This window comes from Amyelois transitella, chromosome 3, assembly GCF_032362555.1.
Source record: "Amyelois transitella isolate CPQ chromosome 3, ilAmyTran1.1, whole genome shotgun sequence".
NCBI lineage: Eukaryota > Metazoa > Arthropoda > Insecta > Lepidoptera > Pyralidae > Amyelois > Amyelois transitella.
Window position 1 is genome coordinate 1,597,179 of NC_083506.1, and position 18,828 is coordinate 1,616,006.

General features: G+C 37.5%; 3 protein-coding genes across 5 annotated transcripts; 2 read left to right on the forward strand and 1 right to left on the reverse strand.

The window, feature by feature from the left end:
- The first annotated feature begins 228 nt into the window (after nucleotides 1–228).
- LOC106136101 (tubulin gamma-1 chain) lies at nucleotides 229–6,555 on the forward strand. Its single transcript, XM_060949792.1, has 10 exons — nucleotides 229–429; nucleotides 502–704; nucleotides 1,004–1,150; nucleotides 1,607–1,743; nucleotides 1,908–2,102; nucleotides 2,747–2,867; nucleotides 3,675–3,806; nucleotides 4,814–4,996; nucleotides 5,587–5,773; nucleotides 6,333–6,555. Exons 1-10 carry the CDS (start codon nucleotides 381–383, stop codon nucleotides 6,347–6,349), a joined length of 1,371 nt encoding a protein of 456 aa, XP_060805775.1. The 5' UTR covers nucleotides 229–380; the 3' UTR covers nucleotides 6,350–6,555.
- Nucleotides 6,556–7,088: 533 nt separating this feature from the next.
- Nucleotides 7,089–12,834, reverse strand: LOC106136103 (cAMP-regulated phosphoprotein 19). Its single transcript, XM_013336551.2, has 5 exons — nucleotides 12,640–12,834; nucleotides 10,648–10,691; nucleotides 10,299–10,415; nucleotides 9,727–9,885; nucleotides 7,089–9,092 (listed from the first exon to the last, which is right to left on the reverse strand). The coding sequence occupies exons 2-5, from the start codon at nucleotides 10,684–10,686 to the stop codon at nucleotides 9,060–9,062; spliced, it is 348 nt and encodes a 115-aa protein (XP_013192005.1). The 5' UTR covers nucleotides 10,687–10,691; nucleotides 12,640–12,834; the 3' UTR covers nucleotides 7,089–9,059.
- A 79-nt stretch (nucleotides 12,835–12,913) lies between these two features.
- LOC132902892 (piggyBac transposable element-derived protein 4-like) lies at nucleotides 12,914–17,702 on the forward strand. 3 transcript variants are annotated; one of them, XM_060949778.1, is made up of 4 exons: nucleotides 12,914–13,205; nucleotides 14,566–14,700; nucleotides 14,780–14,866; nucleotides 15,059–17,702. In XM_060949778.1, the coding sequence occupies exon 4, from the start codon at nucleotides 15,673–15,675 to the stop codon at nucleotides 17,257–17,259; it is 1,587 nt and encodes a 528-aa protein (XP_060805761.1). In that variant the 5' UTR covers nucleotides 12,914–13,205; nucleotides 14,566–14,700; nucleotides 14,780–14,866; nucleotides 15,059–15,672; the 3' UTR covers nucleotides 17,260–17,702. The 3 variants fall into 3 exon arrangements, with proteins under 3 accessions (XP_060805761.1, XP_060805764.1, XP_060805759.1); XM_060949776.1 differs by lacking the exon at nucleotides 12,914–13,205 and having other exon boundaries at nucleotides 14,357–14,700; XM_060949781.1 differs by lacking the exon at nucleotides 12,914–13,205 and having other exon boundaries at nucleotides 14,356–14,700; nucleotides 14,780–17,702.
- The last annotated feature ends 1,126 nt before the right edge of the window (nucleotides 17,703–18,828 follow it).

Sequence of the window (18,828 nt, forward strand, 5' to 3'; positions counted from 1 at the left end):
ATCGACCATGTCTCTTCAAACCATAGTACAAAAAAAAGAAAGAAAGATGTTGACTCTGTCCGGTGGAAGCCATAATATAGAAAAGAAAGAAGAACCTCTGCAATCGCGAGATTGTTTCTTTTTGGAGTTTTTCAACAAAACTTAGCTTAGTTTTCATTTGTCTACTAAATGACAGTCCATTTTGACATTGACGTCGTTAATTTTTCGATTCGATAAGTCAGTTGCGTCAGTTCCAAACCAAAGCAAAAGTAATCAAACTGCAAAATATGAAAACAAATTGTTGATTGGCGGTGAAGGCGGTTGGAAATATTTGTTCATTTACAATAGGGTTTAAATATTATATATTATCTATTTAGGAAAATCAGAGAACTAGAATCAAAATGCCCAGTGAAATGATAACGCTCCAACTTGGCCAGTGCGGCAATCAAAGTAAGTTGTAAACCGTTAGCATCTATTACTAAAAAGTAACAAACGTTAAATTCTTTTTTTACATTATTGCAGTTGGCTTCGAGTTTTGGAAGCAACTATGCATAGAACATGGGATATCTCCGGAGGGTATCCTGGAGGAGTTCGCGTCCGCTGGTTCTGATAGGAAGGACGTGTTTTTCTACCAAGCGGACGATGATCACTACATCCCGCGCGCTGTCTTGTTGGACTTGGAACCTCGTGTTATTCATACTATAATGAATTCCCCGTATGCTAAGGTACACATAACACCTCTTTTCCAGAGAGAAACTATACATCTACTTTCCATGATCATTGCATTCTTCTTAACATTACGACTATTTAATGAGTGATTTGATTTTCTTTGAGCAGTATAATCTGTAAGTAGATCTACCTGCACATATCCATATTATTGTATCTATGGTTGACAGCATATAAACCTATCCAATCAAATTCACTGCTAATTTACCTCTATTACCACTTTAAAATAGATCTATGCAGGGTAATCTGACATAAGATTAGTACTAATAATACAGCTAAACTTTAAATTTTATTTCAGCTGTATAACCCTGAAAATGTATACTTATCAAAGCATGGCGGTGGAGCAGGTAACAACTGGGCTTCAGGGTTCGCTCAAGGGGAGAAACTGAATGAGGAGGTGTTTGATATCATCAACAGGGAAGCTGATGGCAGTGATAATTTGGAAGTATGTACCTAGCTTCATTGAATTTCTTTATAAAGTCTTGTGTCTACTTCCTACTGGCTTTAATCCCAGTTGCATCCTCACCTCTCTGGAAGGCCCGTGTATGCCTGTGACCATAGATCCTGGATTGGGTGAGTCTGACCTCCACAAACTTTGGTAAGCCTTATGTATTGGATTCATAGTTACACATTCAGTTGCCTGAATGTGCAGGATTCCTCATGATGTTTAACATACAACACAAGTCAAATATTATGTTTATTATGTTTTTAGAAATCAAATATGTAGTCTCAAAACACTGGGTTATATTGTACCACTCTGTTACAGAAAAAGAAAAAACAATTTTTATTGCTAATTTGAATACTTAATTTGGCTACTTAATAGTGATGAGTAGATTTGTGTTAATTACTCTTTTCAGTTAAAACTGTTGTGAAGAACTGCATCACTTGTTTTCCTTTTCAGGGCTTTGTGCTGTGTCACTCAATAGCCGGAGGCACTGGCTCCGGCATGGGTTCTTACATACTGGAGCACCTCTCAGACAGGTTCCCCAAGAAGCTGGTGCAAACTTACAGTGTGTTCCCTAACCTGGACGAAATAAGGTATTTCTTTCTTTCTTGCCAGCTTTTTAACAACAACAAGAAAGGGGGTTATCATATCGAGTACACCATACGAGTCACTGGTAACAAACTGCCTGGTGCCACAAAAATTAAACATTTCATTCTGGAAATGTCTGATATAATGTCAAAAATGAATTGTCTTACAGTGACGTGGTGGTCCAGCCCTACAACTCGCTTCTCACCCTGAAGCGGCTCACAGAGAGCGCCGACTGCGTCATGGTGCTGGATAACACTGCTTTGAACAGGATCGCCAGCGACCGGCTACATATACAGAATCCTTCGTTCGCGCAAATCAATACCCTTGTCTCGACTATTATGAGTGCCAGCACTGCTACACTAAGGTAAGGTTTTGTTTGTGTTTTCTTATTTGTATTCACATATAAAAAAAAATTAAGTACGTCCTGGTAAAGGGTCAGGTCAAAAGTACCCAAAACCGCCGAGCTTGCATGAAGAGAGTTATGAATGTGGATGAAGCGAAGGAAGTATGCAGAGTTCGTGGCAAATGGAAAGAGGTAGTCTTTGCCTACCCCTCCGGGAAAGAGGCGTGATTTTTATGTATGTATGTATTAAAAAAAGACCACTCATAAACTGCTGTTGCAATTTTAAAGACATTGGGATTTGTAATAACTGAATTACCTATAATATACATATATATCACTGATATAATCGAAAGTTGGGTTCTCTGGATATTAGTTTTACTAGTGTCCCGTCCTGTCTTTAACCTTATCTCACAAAAATGACAGAACTTCTCTCGAAGAACTCTCGAAATGTCTGAAGGACAATGTTGAGCTGTTTCTGATATCCTATATAATTCATTGAAGGTACTCTCAGCTGCATGGCTCCATGATGGATTCAAAGAGTGACAGGTTTAGAAGTTAGATCCTTAGTAGCCTTTAACGACATCCATGGAAAGATATGAAGTGGTTCCATTTTAACTACTTGAAAGCACATCATGGAACTTCTAAAATTTTATTTATGTTTGCAGGTACCCATCGTACATGAACAATGACCTAATAAGCCTGGTGGCGCCTCTCATCCCCACTCCTCGGCTACACTTCCTGATGACAGGGTACACGCCGCTCACGGCCGACCATGAACTTAATACAGTGAGTTTTATAGAAACACTCCAAAAACTTCATTCCATGCATTACACCCACTTACCTGGGATTTAGGTGGCGTGTGGTTCCCGGCACCATTGAAAAAAAAGAATAGGACCACTCCATCTCTTTCCCATGGATGTGGTAAAAGGCGACTATGGTATAGGTTTACAAACTTGGGATTATTTTTTAGGCGGTGGGCTAGCAACCAGTCACTATTTGAATCTCAATTCCATCATTAAGCTGAACGTGGCCATTTAGTCTTTTCAAGACTGTAAGCTCTGCCTACCCCACAAGGGATATAGACGGGACCATATGTATGTACCTGGGATTACTCCATCTGGGATTCTTCTTTTAGGCGATGGACTAGCAACCTGTCACTATTCGAATCTCAATTCTATCATTAAGTTATACAGCTGAACGTGGGCTATTAGTCTTTTCAAGACTATTGGCTCTGTCTAACCCGCAAGAGTTGGAAAGTACATATACAAAATAAACAATGTTGTAAAGATTTTGAAGGATTTTTAATCAAAATCAACTTATATTTGTGGCGACGTCTCTACGCCACAAGTCACAACAGCCAATGACGCGGCGCTATCAGCCAATAACAGCGAAGAGCCTGAATCGCGCAAGCAAAGATTTTACAGATATGGAGTATATATGTATACAACCTCCGACACAACATCGTCTGTTGCGCGGTCCACCAGCCTACAGGGAGATCTTCCCTTTGGTCGGGGCAAGCCGGAATCATTATGTATGATACATTACATACATCATAGTTTCGTTCTAAACAAAAAAAAAATGCTATTTTCTCAGGCGCCGAAGATCCGAAAAACGACAGTATTGGACGTGATGCAAAGGTTACTGCAGCCAAAGAACATGATGGTGTCCCTCAGCCCGGACAGGACCAATCAGCACTGTTACATATCTATACTCAACATTATACAGGTAAAATATTATTATTGACAAGGATGTCATTTAATATTTATAAAAAAGAATATAGTCGTATTCTTTTTTATAAATATAAAATGACATGAATAGGACTACTCCATCTCGTTCTCATGGATGTCGTAAAAGGCGACTAAGGTATAGGCTTTTAAACATGGGATTCTTTTAGACGATGGGCTAGCAACCTGTCACTATTTGGGTCTCAATTCTATCATCAAGCCAAAAAGCTGAACGTGGCCTATCAGTCTTTTCGGGACTATTGGCTCCGTCTACCCCGCAAGGGATATAGACGTGACTATATGTATGTTATGTTTGTCATTTTATTTGTGTGTTGTAGATTTGTACATATATGCATTATAGGTTTATGTGTGTGTGTATACATATTTATGTACACAAAATTATATGCAGGAGCATTTAATACAGTAATTCTAGTACAAAGGTGCTACTTATTTCAATAGAAATCTCTGAACTTTTTTATTCGTTTAAAATTTTATTTAGCCTCAAACACACACAAAGTACAATACGTGGACTACTAAGCAGCAATTGCTCAAAAGTAGCATGCTTTCGTGCTACTAACTAGCATGTGTAACTGTACCATAATGCTAATAATATGAACAATAAATATAAATATACATACATACATACATATGGTCACGTCTATATCCCTTGCGGGGTAGACAGAGCCAACAGTGTTGAAAAGACTGAATGGCCACGTTCAGCTATTTGGCTTAACAATAGCCGGTTCAGCTATTTGGCTTAACAATAGAATTGAGATTCAACTAGTGACAGGTTGCTAGCCCATCGCCTAAAAAAGAATCCCGAGTTTGTAAGCCTATCCCTTAGTCGCCTTTTACGACATCCATGGGAAAGAGATGGAGTGGTCCTATTCTTTTTTGTATTGGTGCCGGGAGCCACACGGCACATATAAATGTGAGTGCACGTAATCTTAGTAAGGCGTTCTATATTATACCAGCAAGTTAACAGACTAACAAGTGGCCATTGTGCAGGGTGAAGTAGACCCGTCGCAGGTTCACAAGTCGCTGCAGCGGATCCGCGAGCGGAAGCTGGCGTCGTTCATCCCGTGGGGGCCCGCCTCCATCCAGGTGGCTCTGTCGCGCCGCTCGCCCTACGTGCACGCCTCCCACAAGGTCTCCGGCCTGCTGCTGGCCAACCACACCAATATTTCATCGGTAAGTGAATACATACATACATACATAAAATCACGCCTCTTTCCCGGAGGGGTAGGCAGAGACTACCTCTTTCCACTTGCCACGATCTCTGCATATTTCCTTCGCTTCATCCACATTCATAACTCTCTTCATGCAAGCTCGGCGGTTTCGGGTACTTTTGACCTGACCCTTTACCAGGACGTCCTTAATTTGATCAAGATACGTTCGTCTAGGTTTTCCCACGGTAAGTGAATAAAAATATTTATTATATGGGACAGAGTAATAAGGTAACAACTAACAGCGACTAAGGGATAGGGACTTACCTATAAACTTGGGAATCTTCTTTTAGGCGACGTGCTAGCAACCTGTCACTATTTTAATGTCATGTCGTATCTTTCTGTCTTGACTGTGGCACAGGGTGTCGCAGGGGATATAGACGTGATTATATTTATGTATGTTTGTAGTAAACAGATTGAGTTAACCACGAAACTTCATTATACTTGTATATGTATAGAGCTTCTTAATTTTTTTAAATCTCCGCCCACCTACATTAATTGAGTTTTCGACATTTTTTCCCCCTGTGTGACACTCACCAATAAACCCGTTTCCAGCTGTTCGACCGCTGCCTGCAGCAGTACGACAAGCTGCGCAAGCGCGAGGCGTTCCTGGAGCAGTTCCGCAAGGAGCCGATGTTCAAGGAGTCGCTGGAGGAGTTCGACGAGTCCCGCGGCGTGGTGGACGACCTGGTGCAGGAGTACCAGGCCGCCGCCACGCCCGACTACGTGCACTGGAGCCCGGGTCAGTTGTTTGTAATAGATACCTTTATTGCATAGAAATTTACACAGTAACAAGTACAACATAAAATAGTAAGTACATAGTTATAATAGAAACATGTTGTTTTGTCTTATAGACCAGGTTTGATGATGGTGATTCAGTTTCGAACTCAATCTGTGTTATTTGTCCCGTTTATTGAGTACACAGATTAACGACTGTAACACACATGTAACTTTACATCTGTAAAAATGTATTCAGCTTAATATGGCGGTGTATCCCTGAGTGGGCGTGGTGTATGCTCCGCCCCTCATAACAAAAAAATACCCGAAAACATAAATTTACGCCAATCAATATCTCTAACGTGATACGCAAATGACCGTGAATTTGGTGCTTTATAGACAAATACCTAAAGCTACATAAAATACTACAGCTACATACTTCGTGTAAAAATTTGACTCACCCAATCCAGGATCTATGGTCAAAGGCATACCCCGGGCTCCTCTCCAGAGCGGTGAGGATGCAACCGAGACTAAAAGCCAGGAGAAAGAAGACCTAAAACTATGTTATTTGTTTCGTTTTTCAGAGAGCAGCCAAATATAACAAACGGTAAACGGAACAACGGAATAACGTTTATAACTTCAGCACGAGATGAACAGGGCCGGGTGCCCGGAAAATGGAGGATGTAAACTCACTCGTTATTAATTTATGTGTAGACAAGTGCCATTTTAATTTGTTATCATTATCATGCGATAACATTGTTAATGCTCGAATATATTACTAAAAACGTAATAAAACAGTAATTTTTCGTTTATTCTTTCATTCTAAAACCCCTATTTTGGCGATTTGAGTGCATATCTGTAACTACTAGCGGAATCAGCTTAGGATTGTGGCGACATCTCTAATAACAGTGAAGAGTCTAAATCGCGCAAGCAGATTTCACGGATGGGAGCATATTTACAACCTCCGAGACATCGTCTGTCGCGCGGTTCTCCAGGCATCACACCAGCCTGGCAGAAGATCTACCCTTTGTTGAGCCCGAACTATCGCTCCCGCTAGTGTTATTTTTTATAGCAGTATCATCAATCAATATTATCAACAAAAAAGGTATCTTGTAAATACAATTCCAAATAGTAATTAACTTATCTAGATTTTTACAAATTTCCTCGTTGTAAATTTATTTAACTTTAAATAAATCCAACGTTAAAAATCATCTAAGATATTTTTTCTAGTTTCACCAAATGAAAGAAATAAAAAAAAATATGTAGAACTTTGTACATTATTCCGATTTCTGTGGACAGTTTATCCATTTATGATGTAATAAAAATAAAACATTTTGTTTTTATACCAAGAATTTATTTTAATTATACACCCTAACTCCGACATTCCCTTACTCCGGTACATATATCACACCTGTGCGATCACATGAAACAATTTTACGCCTCTGTGCAACTTGGGATTTACCTATCATTGCTATATTTAACACAAGACAATAATAAAGAAAAATGATATAAATTACAATGGAATAAGGTTCAACAATGACTTGTCTGCTTACAAAATTTTTTCTCAAGTTTGGGCCGATTTAGGACACCTTGCCTCGCCTAGCACGTTCACTGGGTACTGGCCCATCCAATAGGCGTAGTAATAAATCGGTGTTTCGTTGAATTCTGTGACAATATTAGCGAAAGTTTTATGACTGGCGTAATGCTGTTCTTTATATTGACCCAAAATAATAGTGCTCTTAACAATTAACATATACTAATAAAACGACATATTACGTTCATTACAAAAATAAAGTCAATTCTTCAATGACGTCAATATCTATCTAAATACATCCCACAGCTGTACTAGAGAACTAACAATTTATCGCCTTACTTTAAACACATTATCAATTATTATTTATGGCAATTATGTACAGAGACCTTGTGATACTGCCTTTACAATCAATTATAAAAGTTAATGTAGACTTATCCAGTTATTGTGCTGGATTTAAAAAAAATTACTCATTGTTAACATAGCTTTGTGTGGCCAAAAACGAAATTTTGGATAATGTTAAAATAAGTAAGTGATTTATTTCTTTTATAAATATTTACTATTTCTTGAACTGTGTAAATTTCTGTGCAATAAAGATATTACAAACAAGCAATCAATTTATATTAATGGTCAATGCTAGAATGCACATCACAGATCGCATACAAAAACTGGATGAGTTCAAATTAACCTTGAGATATCATCATAATGCAATACAAGTTTATATGATCCTAATGTACTACAATGACATTCAATGAATTCATAATTTTCGAATGATTCTATAAGGACACACATTTTACGAGTATGTACAGCGAAGTTACATGAAATGGATATGCTATGAGGAATTTATTAATGTTTTTCATTTTATTAAAAATATCAATGAAATATTGAATGCAGGTATTATAACTTGGGCGTCAACAAGGAGAAAATTAAATTTAAGAGAAGTAACAAGATGTGTTAGTTTGATATAAAATCTTTTATTAAAATGAAAAATACGCATAAATAATTTTCCAAAGTAAGCACGTCTCTATTACTTCTATCCATATTGACAACAACAGTTTAGGCAAACGAATGTAACTTGCACAACAGAAATACACACATCCCCACCCACTTCACTATATCTAAATTTATACATTAATATAACAGTTGTTTTTATAAAAGTTTCGTTAAAATTTCAACATAGAACATTTATATGTACCATCGAAATAATTGTGAATCACATGGTCAAAAACATTCTGTGCTCTAAAGGAGATACGTGATGAAAACTAAACTAACACAAATACTACAATAGAGTGCAGACATTGATACGATAATGAGTATAAAAACCTACCTTGTTGCTTGAAGTTATGACTGCACTGCAAAGTTGCCTTAATAGTTTTAATGAAAACATGTCTAGATAACAAAAAAACATACAAGTCACTTTAAGGATGAGGTGTCAATGCACAAAACTTGTAGCTATTTAAAAGTGGATGAATAAAAAAACATCACGTGACTCGTTATTCCGCCAATAAAAGTTATCATTTTGTATCTGTGGTACGACGCCATTGGGCGAATTATAAGTCACGTGGTTTTAATTCTATTCTAAAAACTTTGATTAATGGAACTCATCAATAAAAACATAGCTGATATTACTTGAAATATATATAAATGAATGATCATTGTAAATAGGGGTTTTTATGCTCGATTGATAGAATGAAAAGCATGTCGTAATGCGACGCGTAAGCGAAATGATAATATGTAATTATGAGAGGCGCGTGCGGACGCCAACCGACACCGCGACGGGCTAGGATGTCTGGCTCGGTGGCTGGAACTTGGGCTGCAAATAAAAACAAGTTATATAAATTCAAGACTTTATACTCTTAGTCATGACGGTTAATCCCTGTTACATCCTATCCTTTTTGGAGTGGAGATTGGGGCGCGCATTTTGACCATTGGAAATGTCATTTCAATCAATTTGTACCTGTTTGCTGTTTGGTTTCCCATGGATTTCTTACAAGGCCACCAAGGAATATGCTTATAAACATGGGATTCCTCTTCAAGGCGATTGGGCTAGTAACCCGTCACTATTTGATCACGCAACGGATATAGACGTGACTATATGTACGAGTATGTATGTTGAACCTGTTTGACCAAACACACTATGGCTAGTGCTACAGAGGCTGTCAAAAAAGTTTTTGCTTTATCACAATCAATCGAAAATGAAATTATGTAGTCTCTGACACCTCCTCAAGCTTAAATTTTGGCTTTTAGAGCCAAACTTGATTACAACCACAAACAGCACTGGTGGTTAACACATATTTTGTGAGTTCAGAAGTTTAAGTTAGGATAGGTGAAGCAAAGCCAATACCAAATTTCCAGATAAAAGTCTTTCAAGTATTTGTTTTACACTATTTTTCAGTATTTTTAGGTTTACCTATTAGATTTCACATGCCAATACATAACAACTCTACCTGTATGATAGACGTCTTTCTAACGGGAACTGTGTCGGGCGTGGGGATGGCGTCTCCGGTGGGAATCTTGGCGGGGACGGCGGGCGCTTTGAACGGCGCCGCGAGGTTCGCCGGCCGCTGCTTCGCCATCTGATAGTCACCAGAGTCGAAGAATTTTTGCTGGAAATTTATGTGTTGATCAGACGATGCACTGCGAAGTATGTACCATGTGATTGGTAGTTTTTTTTTGTTGCATTTGATGCATGAAGGCTATGAAGCGAAGTGCAGTTTTTGAAAATGACTAAGGGTCAAGAAATATAGTATTTACCAATATCTATACTAATATTTAAAGAGGTAAAGTTCATAACTTTGATTTACTGAAATGACCTTGAAAAGTTTCATTATTTATGGAAGTTATAAACCATGTATGTACCATGGGTGTATCAGGGGCGGGCTGCTAGTATCAAATATAAAAGTACTGTAACACCTTTATAACTAACAAATTAAAAAATATTTATTCAGAAACAGGAACAAGTACAATTAAATTATATAATAAAAAGGTTTATAATTATGTTTAAAATAAAGAAACTTACCCCTTTAGCAAGCCTCTTTTGAAGGAATGCCGAATGGCCTCCTGGACCCCTTCCCAACATTGCATTTGGGAATTTGGCCTTTAGTTTTGCTTCTTCTAACTTTTCCAATTCTTTTGGCTGTAAAATTAGTAAAAAAGGCTTAGGTAACATTTCAATTTAAAGAACATAGATTACATTACATTTTAAATTTACAATACAAGACTTTAGAATTTAATGAACTTTGTTTTGAATTCAGGAGTAACATAAGCTACTTTTAGTCTTACAAATTGTGCTGGGAACAAAGTCCCATAACACAAAAGCACTTATAGAACAACTGCACACATAAGAGTGTAATTCCATTTGTACATACATCTTTTGGTGGTTCATTTTGATCTGGCGAGTCACTCATTGTTCCTGAAAACAAAGAAATTATATTAATTTTAATATCAAATATGTAGATTTTTAATAGCAGTGATACAAAACAAGCTTGGTCAGAGTGTCGGAAAGGGCGCGCACTTTTTTGGGACTTTTTGGAAATTTCACCTATTTTTTTTTGCCCTATTAAGCCCTATTTTTTATGATGCCAGGGCTTAGGTATGACCAAAAGCATCCCTTAAAGTCATATAAACTTTTGCGCTGCATGCGATATTTTCGGAGTTATACTCATTTTTTCGTCAATGGTTCTCAGGACTAGGACTTGGACTGTGGGACACAAACCCAACTGTGTTGGTTAGGTTAGGTTAGGCTATGAACCACACAAAGCGGAGCGAGCGGAGCGATCGAACTCAGTCAAAAAAGGTTAGGATAGGTTAGGTTTATATAGGTGTTAAAGAAATTATTTTTAAGGGTCCGACCTATGAACTTTTTTTGTAAACCCCCTTAAATAAGGATAACGTAAAAGAAGTAACGATATCTCTGGAACTATTACCCGCAGCGATAAAGTTCATATGACCTTAAGGGATGCTTTTGGTCATATCTAAGCCTTGGCATCATAAAAAATAGGGCTTAATAGGGCATAAAAAAAACATTTTTTTTTTCTAAGTGTCGTCTCGTCGGAGCTATTGTAGCAAAGGGTGCACAGGACTTGTCATATTTTCGAAGGTTGCGATGTCATGATGAGCCCCCATTTTTACATCGCCAATGCATAGACGTGATCTTGGCCAGCAACGTTTGTATGGGACACTTTTTTGTAAACCCCCCCCCCCCCCTTCACCCCCTAAATAAGGATTATATAAAAGAAGTGACCATATCTCTGAAACTATGACCCGCAGCGAAAAACTTCATACGACCTTAGGGGATGCTTTTGGTCGCCTCTAAGCCCTGGCATCATAAAAAATAGGTCTTAATAGAAGTAAAAAAAAATCATTTTTTTTTTCTAAGTGTCGCCTCGTCGGAGCTATTGTAGCAAAGGGTGCACAGGACTTAGTCATATTTTCGAAGGTTGCGATGTCATGATGAGCCCCCATTTTTACATCGCCAATGCATAGACGTGGTCTTGGCCAGCAACGTTTGTATGGGACACTTTTTTGTAAACCCCCCCCTTCACCCCCTAAATAAGGATTATGTAAAAGAAGTGACCATATCTCTGGAACTATGACCCGCAGCGAAAAACTTCATATGACCTTAGGGGATGCTTTTGGTCGCATCTTAGCCCTGGCATCATAAAAAATAGGGCTTAATAGGGCATAAAAAATCGGCGAAATTTTTCTGTCCTGAGAACCATTGACGAAAAAATGAGTATAACTCCGAAAATATCGCATGCAGCGCAAAAGTTTATATGACCTTAAGGGATGCTTTTGGTCATACCTAAGCCCTGGCATCATAAAAAATAGGGCTTAATAGGGCAAAAAAAAAATCGGCGAAATTTTTCTAAGTCCCAAAAAGTGCGCACCCTTTCGTATACCCTAACCACAAGCTTAGTTGCTTCTTTATTAATACGTAAAGGGTACGTAAGAGAACAAAAGGAAACATTGCAAGTAAGAGTACTCCAAACAATTGCTTGCATGAGGAGTTATGAATGCAGATGAAGCAAAATAAGTATGAAGAGATTGTGGAAAGAGGAACAAACGACAAAATGCTAAGTTATAAAGAATAAAAGCTATAGCATTAAAGTCGAATGTTTATATCGGATGTTTTCATGTTTACCCTCACCCAATCAAAACATGTGATACAGTAATTTTTTGATGATAGGTACACAAATGAAACAATGACAAGTTCACAGTTTAGAACCTACATCCTCTACGAAATATACTTTTTGTGTTAACAATCAATATTCACGTAGGTACCTAACATTCGGCGAATGATTTTAGAATTGAATAATTAAATTCGATTACCTATCCACTTGCACTGAAAAGTTGTTTACCTTGATGTCGGTGATTGTGTACTTCTTTTTTTAAGTAACGATAACGGAATATAGCCGCAGAGCAGAAAATCACAATATCACAAGACAAGAAGAAATATTTAACTGAAAACTGAAATAAATGAGAATGGAAAAATTCTTTGATTCTTGTTGAACTTGATTTTTACAAAAATGGCGTTTATAAATGTTGCCATAGTACAACATGACAAATACTATGGAGCGTTTCTAGTTTCATCCTTTCTTTGTTTCCAAATTTTTCAAGAATGCGTTAACCCTTCGTAAGCTTTAGGCCGTATCCGGGCATGTACTAGGAATGCTTTGTTCCGGATCCGTCCAAATGCACTCGTCGTAGTTTTTACACAAATATAATATCTAATAACAAGAAATAAGGTGTTTTATTATTTGAAATGTATTTCTAACGAATGAAGCCGTCATAGACAACTGTCAAATATGAATTTCATCCGTTCATTTAGCTAACCAAGTCATTTCAAATTGTGACTTCGTTGTGTTGCAAAGTGACTGAAGAACGTGTGAGAAAACTCGTCTTTTTTGGCTGTAATTACAAACAGGTATGTAAATGTTTTTATTTCGTTATTATATAGTTACTTTCGAAGCAATTACGTGTAAAAGTTTATAGATTTAGTAAAAAAAGAAGGATTTTAGCTTTTTCAAAAGTAGATGGAGTGTGTTACATATTTCTTTCGTGTTAGTTTATGCATTATATCCAATACCTCTGTAATGGATATAATTGGTTTTAGATAGTAAATTTATTATACTATTGAAATACACTAACTTTTTTACAATAAATACATGGATTTTGTAAATATCTTATATTTTTCAAGACTGAGAATCCGTTACACGCACACATACGCACTATGTCCGCCATCTTACTTGTGTCGTACACTGTCTGTGTATTGTATCGCGACGCTAATATACAGCATGCTTTCAAAAGCCTCTGTGATTTATTCATTGATTGAAACTAAATCTACGAAATTTATTTTATTGGTTTTAGTCAAAATGTCGTTTGGTTTTGATGACATGATGTCATGATAGTTGGGAGATGGTATACAGGATCTACGCTCCGGTAACTCGTATCGCGCTGTGTTTTAGCTCGTTAGTTTTGTCTCCGTGAGCACTTTCTGATGAAGTGACATCGAGGGTCTGATGATGCAGTCGGAAGGTGGTATACAGGATCTACGCTCCGGTAACTCGTATCGCGCTGTGTTTTAGCTCGTCAGTTTTGTCTCAGTGAGCACTTTCTGATGAAGTGACATCGAGGGTCTGATGATGCAGTCGGAAGGTGGTATACAGGATCTATGCTCCGGTAACTCGTATCGCGCTGTGTTTTAGCTCGTTAGTTTTGTCTCCGTGAGCACTTTCTGATGAAGTGACATCGAGGGTCTGATGATGCAGTCGGAAGGTGGTATACAGGATCTACGCTCCGGTAACTCGTATCGCGCTGTGTTTTAGCTCGTCAGTTTTGTCTCAGTGAGCACTTTCTGATGAAGTGACATCGAGGGTCTGATGATGCAGTCGGAAGGTGGTATACAGTATACAGGATCTACGCTCCGGTAACTCGTATCGCGCTGTGTTTTAGCTCGTTAGTTTTGTCTCCGTGAGCACTTTCTGATGAAGTGACATCGAGGGTCTGATGATGCAGTCGGAAGGTGGTATACAGTATACAGGATCTATGCTCCGGTAACTCGTATCGCGCTGTGTTTTAGCTCGTTAGTTTTGTCTCCGTGAGCACTTTCTGATGAAGTGACATCGAGGGTCTGATGATGCAGTCGGAAGGTGGTATACAGGATCTACGCTCCGGTAACTCGTATCGCGCTGTGTTTTAGCTCGTTAGTTTTGTCTCCGTGAGCACTTTCTGATGACATCGATGTCTGGTTTGAATACATGCTAATAATTTTATTTTATTGACAGATTAAAATGGAACCCCAAACCCCAAGTACTTCCAGAAGCATGTTTGTCGGCTTGGAGGTGACTAGAACTCCTCAGGGATCCCTTATTCGGGGCAGAGATGTAGTCTTGGAGACATCTGGATCAGGGAGGATTAGAGTATGTTATTTTCCAGTTTTGTTAACTTTCCCTTTTACTTTAAAAACAAAAACTGATTATTTCGTATATTTTATTACAGCCTTGGCGGCCCCAAAATTTATCTGTGGAAGGCGAAGCCATAGAGATCGTGGATGAGTTGGTCCATGGCGGCGAAAAAGTAGCTGCTGTAAGAATGGTTTTCTTTTTTTTGATAACTTTAGTAGATGTTCAACTTTTTTTTAACTACCAAGATAATAATATGTCGAGATGTATACTAACTTATTGCTCACTTATTGATGTCTATTGTAAGGATTATCGAAACAAAATATTACCTATTATCACAACATGCAATGTTATTTACAAAATAATTATTTTTTAGGTACCAGAGGAACGTACGAAAGGTCAGCCGCGTAATCTTTTTGGCCGAGAACCTGTAAGTTTCATTTTCATAACACTCTTTGAAAGTATAAATTACTTGCATTGAGAAAGGGATTTTTATTTATTGCCGCTCTCATCGTGCACCGGACTATCTGATAGAAATCTAGTCCATCCAGTAACTAAGGTAATGTAACTAAGGGTGTTTGGTTTGTGCTTCAATAACACAATTCTGCTAAAATTGGCAATGCGGTATGAATGTATTGTAACTTCATTGATATAAAGGTGTTTGGTGTATGCTCAATAACGTAATTCAGCGAAATTGGCAATATGGCATGAATATATTGAAAGTTAATTGAATAAAAATGAACAGGAATCTCTATTCCTGTTCATCGTTGGGATACACTAATTATTCCTTTTTATAAAAATATTGTGGTTGGCATCTCTAACAATACCCGCTTTTGTTATGTTTGTGTGTATGCTTGCATGTGGTTTAGGGTTTGGTTTTTTTAATAGGATGAAGACATACTGGATCCTGAGCTGGCTGAAGAATTAGCCATCGACTCTGGAAGTGATGAGGATGCCGAGGAAGAATTGACTCTCGATCAGTTACAGCAGATGTTGGAATCAGATGACGATTTTATTGAAGATGAAGTTAGTGAGGAGCCATTGACTTGGTCATCTGATTTTAACGAATTTAGAGGGGTCAGGGAGGACTTCAACGAAGAAGCTGGTCCTAAAATTGAGGGAACAAGTCCTTTAGGCTTGTTTACTCAAATTTGGGACCAGCCTCTGATGGATTCTATTGTCCACGAAACGAATCATTACGCTTGGGAAACAATAACCGGTTTCTTTGAAACCGGAGACTCCATGCCAAGTAAATCTCGCATGAACGACTGGGTGGAAACTTCGGTTTCCGAACTATATAGGCTTATAGGTGTGATGATATTTATGTCAATATGTGTAAGAAGTAGGTTAGAGGAATATTGGATGACGGGTGTGATGGGTATGCCGGAGTTTCGAAAACTGATGTCAAGGGATCATTACGTAATGCTCTTAAAATTTTTGCACTTTACTGATAACAACAACATACATGTACAGGGGCGTGATAAGAAAATAGCTAAAATAAAACCTATTATAGATTATTTAAATAAAAAATTCCAGTCCATTTACGTGCCTCACAGAGAAGTATCGATAGACGAATCGTTGCTGCTTTGGAAGGGTCATTTAAGCTGGAAACAATGCATTCGTTCCAAAGCAGCTCGATTCGGTATCAAAAGTTATGAACTCTGTGAGGCCGTAACTGGATACGTAGTAAATTTAATTTTGTATGCCGGCAAAGGCACGACAACTGCAGAAACGGTTTACGGGTTTACTACATCCACTGCCAAAATAGTCCTTGAGCTTTTCAAGAACTATTTAGGCAAGGGATATACCCTGTTCATGGACAATTTTTATAATTCTGTTCCTCTGACCCAATTTCTAAAAAAACATAAAACTGACGTAGTCGGTACTCTGAACCGTCGCCGAAAAGACACGCCCGTAGAAATCCAAAATTTGCAGGATAAAAGGATGGCTAGGGGTAGTGTGGTAAGTAGACACTGTGGTGATGTATCCGTCATAGCATGGAAAGATGTGAAGCTTGTCACCACTGTATCTACTTACCACAAAACAGATATGGCTCCAGGGCACAGGGCTGGCCAACCCTGCTCCAAACCAGTCGTGGTCCATGAATATAATAAATACATGGGAGGCGTCGATCTCAAAGATCAAAAGCTAAGCATGTATTTATTAGAAAGAAAGAGGGGAATCAAATGGTATATTAAAGTTTTTAGACGTCTTTTAAATATATCTATTTTAAATGCATATATTATATATTGTGCTAACATTGGCCAGCATAAAAAAATGACTCACCGCCAATTTCGTTTCAAGCTTGCTGAAGAGCTCTGCTTAGAATTCGGACAAAACGTCTCCTCACGTTCGCGCCAGGTCCCCATCCCCACCTGTAGCAGGCTGAACAGGGATTTTAATCATTTCCCTGTTCATAATGAGGTGACCGAGGAGCGAACCAAAAAACAAGATAAATTTAAGAGGGGACGTTGTGTTAGATGCAGGCAAAAATGTAACATCGCGTGCAGTCATTGCACGGTGTATATTTGTGTTGGCCAATGTTGGCTTGAGTATCATACTTTAGAAAATCTATAGTTTGTAAATTACTTCTGTAGTTACATATATATAAAATATATAATTAAATATTATCTATTTATTTATATTAGTTATATATTTATATAAAATGTGTGATGTAGTAGTCAACACACCAGACTGCTACTTCCAGGTCTCGGGTTCGATCCCCAGTCAGGTCAAGTTGGTAAATTATCTTTTTCATATTGACTTCTGATCTTGGGTGTTTATCTATTTATGTATACATTATTTTATTTTTAAATATTAATATTAGGATTATTGTTTAAAAATACTTTTTTCTCTTTGATCCCTTCTTTCTTAGGACTGCACTGGTTTGGTCTACGGGTTATAAGATACATAGAATGAATATACAAATAAAATAAAAAAAAAAAAAATTCAAAGCCCTTCAGGCGAGTAGGCGACCAATACTGTTGAAAAGAGTTTCTTTCGGCGTTTCTTCTCTTGCAGTGGTCGGTTACGAAGCGCTAGTAGTCTTTAGCTTTGAAAGAATTAATAATTTTAAATTTGAGTTTTGAATACATATCTATTTAATTTATCTAAATCGATAATTTTTACATGTAATTTGACGTAAAAAAGTGCCTACAAAGGCCTATTTTCTGAATAAACGTTTGAGTTTGGTTACAGTCGGCTTGAGCTCGATCGAACGCATGCGTGTTTTGAGTCCAAACATGCTTTGTTTAAAATTTAAGTTGACGTCATTTAGAGACACTGCTGCAGTGCAGTTTGGTGCCTATTCTTCTGTTATCCTATTCTTCACTTGCGCTTCTGAATTTGTGTAAACTTTTTTGCATATGAATATTCTGCAGACTGTTTAAATAACACCCTTTTAAAACGTTGTTGTTATCAGTAAAGTGAAATGATGGGAATCTAAAATTTCGATTCCTACGCAAAATTTTTTTGTTTAATTTGAATTCATAATTCATTAAAAATAAGTATTTTTTTTTACAAAACAACCGACTTCAACACTATTCCCTATCTCAAAAATTACTGAACCGATTTTGATGAAAGTATTTTTTTTCAATAAGTCTTTATATATTACATAGTTCTTATCATTATAGATTTATTGAAAAAAAAAACTTATCAAAAACAGTTCAGTAATTATTTTTACAAAATTGTAATTTTATTTTTATTTTTTCATTGGTAAAAATAATTCCTAGTATGTACTATGAATCATTGGTAAAAATAATTACTAGTATGTACTATGAATTGAATAGGTTTAGAGTAGTGGAAACCAATAAACATTGTACATTTTTGTATTCCAATAAAAGAAACATTTTAATCAACATTTTATTTTTATTTTTACAAGACACTCTTTTCCAAATTACTAACGTGCACAACTAAAAACAAACATCCTGTAGATATGCCCAGATCCGACCTAAAGCAGTTAGACAAACATTGACAGTGGACGGATACGGCCATCAGCAGTTAGGCGTTAACCACATGCCGCCATTTTGTCCAGATACGGCCATCAGCAGACAAGCAAGGCAAACAAGTCACGCACACAGACATACATTTTTCTAGTTTTTGGCTATGGTTTTTCGCTCATTTTCTCTAGGCAAGCTATATATGTCT

What these genes read in the sequence shown, in the direction of transcription:
- LOC106136101 (XM_060949792.1), top strand. Translation starts at nt 381, where the DNA reads ATGCCCAGTGAAATGATAACGCTCCAACTTGGCCAGTGCGGCAATCAA. An exon ending in TGGCCAGTGCGGCAATCAAA is followed by an intron (nt 430 to 501) that starts GTAAGTTGTAAA and finishes ACATTATTGCAG; the next exon opens with TTGGCTTCGAGTTTTGGAAG. An exon ending in GCCAGCACTGCTACACTAAG is followed by an intron (nt 2,103 to 2,746) that starts GTAAGGTTTTGT and finishes TTATGTTTGCAG; the next exon opens with GTACCCATCGTACATGAACA.
- LOC106136103 (XM_013336551.2), bottom strand. Translation starts at nt 10,686, where the DNA reads ATGAGTGACTCGCCAGATCAAAATGAACCACCAAAAGAT. An exon ending in AAAAGAGGCTTGCTAAAGGG is followed by an intron (nt 9,886 to 10,298) that starts GTAAGTTTCTTT and finishes ATAAATTTCCAG; the next exon opens with CAAAAATTCTTCGACTCTGG. An exon ending in GAAAGACGTCTATCATACAG is followed by an intron (nt 9,093 to 9,726) that starts GTAGAGTTGTTA and finishes TTTTATTTGCAG; the next exon opens with CCCAAGTTCCAGCCACCGAG.
- LOC132902892 (XM_060949778.1), top strand. Translation starts at nt 15,673, where the DNA reads ATGTTGGAATCAGATGACGATTTTATTGAAGATGAAGTTAGTGAGGAG.